Raw genomic sequence first — 7,250 nt, forward strand, 5'->3', positions numbered from 1 at the left:
TGATTCATTGACTTGATTCCTGATTTGGCAATAAATCCGATTCTGAGCTTGATTCCAAAACTGATCGTGACTCGATCGCGATTCATCCGAGTTCGCCTGTGGCGTTGCTCTGAACCCCGATTTGTTCTGAATCCTGATTTAGAAGTCTGGATCCCGATTAGGCAGTAAATCGGCTTTGGTGTCTGAGTTCGAATCCGTTATATGGTTGGATGACTCGTTGACTCCTCAACCCGTTGGCTTGATTCCGCACGCAAGTGGATTCATTCCGTTGTTCACGTGCGGTTCGTCAACTTCGTAGCCTTGTTAATCCGCTTCGTTGCGTGTCACTTGGCTTCGGTGTTGTGGACTGACGTTCGTGCTTAGATACGTCGCCCGATGGTTCATTAGTTTGTGTTGAGCCGTGTTAAGGGACCTATAAGCAATTTTATATGCCTACAATTATGAGATTCATTTTGTAATACACTTGTACACCGAGAGAAGTGTGTGGCAAGAGTCGAGGATCGTCCTAAGAGGAGTGGCGTCGGTTGACGAACCTAGGGAGAGGTTGTATCCGAGCACTTGAGGGAGACATGTCTAGTTCAACACTTGAGAGGGTGTAGAGTGAGATTGCAAGAGTGTGTGAGTTGTAGAGTTTTCGATAAACTAGAAAACCGTATTGTGAGGTGTAAACGTTATTCGGGTGAACGTAGAAAACCCGGTTGTGATAGTGGAGATCTCCTCGGAGCCTCCAAATGGTCTTTTACCCTTTCCTTTGTCCTCGGACTGTCCTGACTTACCATTGTCCTTGCCCTCGATGAATATCGCTGTATCTGTCTCCTGAGCCATGGCAGCATCTGCCACCTCTCGCACTGAACAAAACTTCTGAGCCCGACCCTCCTCTGTGTGCCACATACCGATGAACATAAGCAATGACATGAACTTACTCTCAAAGTCCATGACAGACATATCCCCCTACTCTAATCGAGCAAGCTCTAACTCTTTTCTGGCTTTCGCTGTAGCCGAAACATACTGTTCATCAAAAAGAAATATAAAAGTCTCCCACAAGACCGGCATCCTCCGCTCTGGGGTGAAACGAAGTCTATACCATCCCCCTACATCGCCTTTGAGGATGAAAGCCGCTAGCCTCTTCTTCTGTACAGAATTAACATTCAGAATATCTAAGATGTTACTCACATATTCCTTCCATTTGTGTGCCGCAATGGAGTCCGTCGAACCGTAAAACTCTGGAGCCTTCAACTTCTGGTACCTCTCTACCAAACGAAGCTAAGCCTCCTGCTCAGCCACTTTCGGGTGAACGTAGAAAACCCGGTTGTGATAGTGGAGATCTCCTCGAGGTGAGGAGTGGAGACGTAGGTTGTGGGGACCGAACTCCGTAATCATATCGTTTGTTTGTGATTACATTGGCGCACTTATTTTTTTGTTCATCGCCTTTGTATATTGCTTGTTAATTATATTGCTCACTATCTAGATTGTTTTCCCTTGTGTTAATTATATATCATTGCATATATCCTATAGTATATCTCATTTCTAGGATATTTATCTTTGTTCATATTGCTTATTCTTGTTTGTAGCATATTGTATATCTATCTTGCAAGAATAATTTATTAATTAGTTTAAATTGGCATAAAATTAGATTAGATTAGCATAAGACCCTAATCACCCCTCCCCCTAGGGTCTAACAATCTTGACTCGTTTATTCATTGGCATCCTTAATGGGGTTATCTTTGAATGGTTCATGAAACTTCCTGCCGGATCTATTCAGAAGTGAGCAGATTTAGAAAGGGTATTTCTGGCCAGGTTCTTCGAAGATGACACAGAAGTCTCTATCCTTACCCTTCTTACCACCAAACAGAAGAAGGGAGAGTCTATTAAAGCCTTCGTTGAAAGATTCTGAAGCATGTGTGATGGTCGTCGGGTATGACACAGGCTACTCTGGTAGAAACCTATCGGCATAATTTGTAGACCAACCTCCTAGCTCAAATAGGGGTCACAGAGTGCCATTCCTGGAAACCACTGGCCTCTCAAGGAGAACAAGCGGAAGAATTTGTTACCCGGATCAAAGCTAAGGAGACAAGTAAACAGAAGAAGCTGGTACATCGTAGTTAATGTAATGCTCCCTGATCAAAAGGAAAGGATACCCTAGGTACTGATACTAATACTCAAGTGCCACCTGCTAAGCAGGGCAAGGAATCGGGTTAACCGAGAGCAGCCAAGCAATACTCTTTTAAAGATGATCTTGTGGTTACTCTATTCAAGCTACTTCAGAAGAATAACAAGTTACATCTTCCTGATGTAAAGAGACCTGAAGAAGTGGGAAAAGTAGATGATCCTAACTATTGCCTCAATCACAGAATGCTTGGACATTTAATGATACGGGTGTATCTTCTCTTCAGGAGCTTAGCGATCCTCATGCGAGCTTGAGGATAGGAGATTCTCATATCTTGGGAATAGGAGCATGGATGGAGCCAAAGAAGACGGTGGAAGAAGTCAGCAGAAATGAAACGTGCAAAAGAACAGGGTAACTGGCAGATCTCTGGCCGGTCGACCGCAGTACACATGCCGGTCGACCGGAAAACCTGCACGATGCAGGGTTTGAGAAAATTCTCTGGCCGGTCGACCGGACCAAGCCTGGCGGTCGACCGGATCGCGATTTCTAGGTTTCCTGTTTCGTTTTGGATTCTGTTTTGACAGGGATTCCTGATTCTTTTGGACTTATTTATTTACAAGATTGTCATCCACGTTTGCACATCTATAAATAGGATTGTTTTAGGGTTCTAAACAATCAGATCTCAGAGAGAAGTGATCAAGAGAGATTCTAATCAAGAGAGATTAGGGTTTAGAGAGGATTGAGAGGTTGTTCTCGATTCTAGTGAGATTGTGAGGGAGAGATTGTAATCTTTTGTTCTTCATAATCTAGAGAAGGTATTTTCCTTCGCCTTATACTGAATTGTTCTTGTGTTTTGGTCATCCTCTTCTCAACCCACCTTTTGGTAATTCCGCGACCAAAGAGTGCTCGCACGACGACTTGTATCAGTATTTCTTCAAAACGCGTGCCTCACATGCACGAGCCCAAGCATGAGCTCCATGAAAGCCAAGTTGAACGCAGCCCTCAGTGGGACGTCGAGAGGCTTGATGACTGGATCGAGCGGATGGAGACGTATTTTACTCTTTATGGCTATTCGTCAAAAGAGAAGATTGTGTTCGCGACATTAAAGCTTTCAGGGCACGCGTTGACGTGGTGGAAATCCTATTGTAAACAGGAGAAGAAAGCGGTATCGTGGAACAAGTTCAAGGAACTACTTAGGAAACAGTTCTATCCGGTGGGATTCCTTGAAGAACGTTGGTACAAGTGGTACGGCTTGCGCCAAAGGGTCAATCAAACCGTTCAAGAATACACTACGGAGTTCCAGCAGCAGGCGATGGTCCTTAACATTGAGACAGAGGAATATTCCGTGTTCATGAAGTATATGGCGGGATTGAGCGATTACATCCGAAAGGAGATGAGGTTATTCACGGTCGAGACTATTGCAGATGCGAGCGTGAAGGCCATTGCCATTGAGGGCAAGCAAAAGAAGAGCAACGAAGCAAAGGGGGATGCAAAGCAAGTTGGAGGCGAGTCTAGTGGTTCTCAGTTTAAGGAGGAGAAGAAGAAGGGTGATCCAGGGAAAGCAGGGCTGATTTGTAGTCACTGCGAGAAGACAGGGCACGAAGCTGATCGGTGCTGGGAGAAGTATCCTCATCTCAAACCAAGAGGGTTGAAGAAGAAGGAGGAGAAAAAGGCATACATGATAGCTCAAGGTCCGAAAGAAGTCCCGGGGATGACAGAGCCTAATAGCAGTCTCAATCTTATGACGGGGAAACAGGCCACGAAAGAGGACAATGACCCGAGAGAGCAGCTCTTTGTTCTTAAATTGCAAGTGAATACCAGTTTGGTTGATGCCATAGTTGATCCGGGCAGCGAGAAGAATTTGATATCCGAAGCTTTGGTTCAGAAGCTGGGTCTGAAGACGGTCAAGCATCCGAAGCCCTATCCATTGGGGTGGATTCAGAAGGAGGAGAAGCTATGTGTAGTTGATCAATGCACTGTAAGATTTGCGCTCCATGAGTCGTATATTGACGAGGTCACATGCGACGTAGTTTCATTGGATGTTTGTCAGATTATACTGGGCAATCCGTACTTATGGGATAGATATGCGATCTACGAGAGGCGGGCTCAGAAGTATATATTCACCAAAGGTGGTGAAAGGTTCATATTTCGTTCGGCATCTCTTCCGAGGGAGACAAGCTTGGGAACGGTGACGCGAGCGAAGAGGTTAGTGAATGCAAGCAAGAAGTTTGCCTCGCTGTGCATTAGACTTCCAAAAAAGCCATCGATTAAGGATTGTAACTTGGAGCGAGAAGTGACTACGACGAGACGCGGGATGAATGAGTTATTTCCGATCGGACGTCGAGATCAGATTCCTAGCAAGGCCAGGTAGTTCAGAAAAGGAGGAGGGGCTCGCGAGTTCCCTCAGTTTCAGTTCTAACTTGAATGGGACTTCAAGTTCCTAAAGGGGGGACCCATGATACGGGTGTATCTTCTCTTCAGGAGCTTAGCGATCCTCATGGGAGCTTGAGGATAGGAGATTCTCATATCTTGGGAATAGGAGCATGGATGGAGCCAAAAAAGACAGTGGAAGAAGTCAGCAGAAGCGAAACGTGCAAAAGAACAGGGTAACTGGCAGATCTCTGGCCGGTCGACCACAGCACACATGCCGGTCGACCGGAAAACCTGCACGATGCAGGGTTTGAGAAAACTCTCTGGCCGGTCGACCGGACCAAGCCTGGCGGTCGACCGAATCGCGATTTCTAGGTTTCCTGTTTCGTTTTGGATTCTGTTTTGACAGGGATTCCTGATTCTTTTGGGCTTATTTATTTACAAGATTGCCATCCACGTTTGCACATCTATAAATAGGATTGTTTTAGGGTTCTAAACAATCAGATCTCAGAGAGAATTCTAATAATTGTATTAGGGTTTAGAGGGAGAGTTGGGAGGTTGTTCTCAATTCTAGTAAGATTGTGAGAGAGGGATTGTAATCTTTTCATACTCATAATCTAGAGAAGGTATTTTCCTTCGCCATACTGAATTGTTCTTGTGTTTTGGTCATCCTCTTCTCAACCCACCTTTTGGTAATTCCGCAACCAAAGGGTGCTCACACGGCAACTCGTATCATTTAACAAACAGATGCTATATCTTTAAAAATATTCTACATGCATTGGTTGACGTCGAAGTGCTCAAGTTGAAATCAGAATAGAAGACCGTATATACCAACATGATATCGACCCAGTTCGAGAATTTTCCACATGTGTCGACTCCTAACAGCGTCGTTCCTATCCCCAAAGGAGAGCTACATCTGAAAAACTCTGACCTTCATGGTCAGAAAGATAAAGGATGGATACCTCTTACCACTCCAAAAGAAGAGATAATGTGGGTCCATCCCTGTTTGCGTCGAAAATTGATGTATTCATTGCGGTATTCATTACAACTTCAATCGTTACAATGAAAACAAAAAAGATTGTCTTTTTATAAGACTTTTACACAATGAAAACAAAAGTTTACAACTCTCGTCAAAACAAACGCAGAGGACGTTTATCACCCGCTGCTTTGCGTTGGATCTTTGCATGTGCCAGGGTTTATCCGTGGACCGCCTTAGATCTGAATCCGGTTGATGAAAAGTTCGGCAGAGCTTCGCCTTCGCCGAGGAAGTATTTGATTTGAAGCGCTGAAATCGACCAAGCGAAATCAGGGCTCTTCTCGAGATTAAGACCAAGCCTAATCTCAAGGGACGGACGGACGGGGTTCAAATCCTTCGAATAGCTCCTTCTTTATGCCGAAGTTCATCGGGATCTAATTTGCCTTCGCTGAAATTCGTGCTCCTTGACTCCTCAATCCAGCAGCACCTCCACGTCTTGATAATAACTCCGCCCGCTGAAAGGAGGCCATATGATTGTATTTATAGGGCTTCGGAAGCGGTTATTTGGATGAGAACAAGTGATTTGGCCTTATCTTTAGTCAATAACAGCCTGACCATGTTTGTAGATGATATCAAGTTAGTTGGGAACCTCTGGAACTGAAAAGATCTCGAGAAAATCGTCAAAACCCGGGACTTGTATTTTTCCCCGTTTTACATATTTGATCGTCTTGTTGACTTGCACGCTTCGTTGCGGGATTAACTGTAGAACGCGCGTTGGTTGATATACGCGCGTGTTTGATTGATGCACGCGTGTTGACCGACGCGCCCGAACTGATTGACGCGTGAACTAATTGACATGCACGAGCTAAATGATGCGTGCATGTTAACTGACTGTTGGGCGCGTTTGTACGCTTTGAGTTGATTGACGCGTGCAGTCCACTTGGCGTTTGCCATTGTGGTGGTTTGTTGTCGTGTCATCAACAGTTTGCCGATTCGCTTCATGCGCTTGTCGGCGTCGGATAATCCTCTTTGACTCGGATAATGACGTTCATCGCCTTCTCTTTGTCTTGAGCTGTGTGCGGGCACCCATAGGCATTTTTAGACACCTACAATCCCGACTTGCTTAAAGATCAACAGTGGACAATTGAGTGAGGGAGGAAAAAGAGAAGCAAGGTTAAATCTTCCTATATGATTAGGCCCTCTCTAGATGAAGATGATACACATCTGGTCACTCTCACTGACTTAGAAGAGGAGAGGACTGCTTTTGTCGCTGACCAAGAAGCAAATCCCAGATTAGGCACTAGGTCGGGGAAGACATACTTGAAGAAGTATGATCAAACTGCTCAAGAAGCATGAGAATAGCCTGAAGAGGCCGGGGGTTCTGTCCCCAAGAAAACAGCCGACAAGGGAAAGCAGAGGGAGGTTCATTACAACAAGAACCTTCTCCAACAAGAAATCGGGGGATCAAGTCAATCTTTCCATTTTGATGTCATAGCGCAATTGGCTAACATTCTTGCCAGAATCATTCTTTATGAGCTTTTAAGGCTGTCCAAATCCACAAGAAAATCTCTGATTGAAGCTTTAACGGATACAGAGAGCTTCATCACACAAGTTCCTGTAGTCTCAAAAGCTACAAAAGGACCTTCCTGTGCACAATGCTTTCAAGCTGTTAAAAGTTTGCCTTGCATATCATTCACATAGGAAGATATGCAAATCAAGCATAAGCATGGCAGACCCTTGTATTATACAGGGTATATGGGGTCTTTTGAGATCAGTCGAGTCCAAGTTAACCCAGGT

The 7,250-nt window shown here is 44.8% G+C and overlaps 1 protein-coding gene across 1 annotated transcript in view; it reads left to right on the forward strand.

Annotated features, from left to right (window-relative positions):
* Window positions 1-6,809, forward strand: part of LOC109821010 — a 30,547-nt gene extending 23,738 nt beyond the window's left edge. Inside the window, exon 3 of the mRNA XM_020387203.1 lies at window positions 6,650-6,809. Coding sequence (XP_020242792.1) covers window positions 6,650-6,809 — 160 coding nt within the window. The remainder of the gene's footprint in view (window positions 1-6,649) is intronic.

Source organism: Asparagus officinalis, chromosome 8 (assembly GCF_001876935.1).
Source record: "Asparagus officinalis chromosome 8, Aspof.V1, whole genome shotgun sequence".
NCBI lineage: Eukaryota > Viridiplantae > Streptophyta > Magnoliopsida > Asparagales > Asparagaceae > Asparagus > Asparagus officinalis.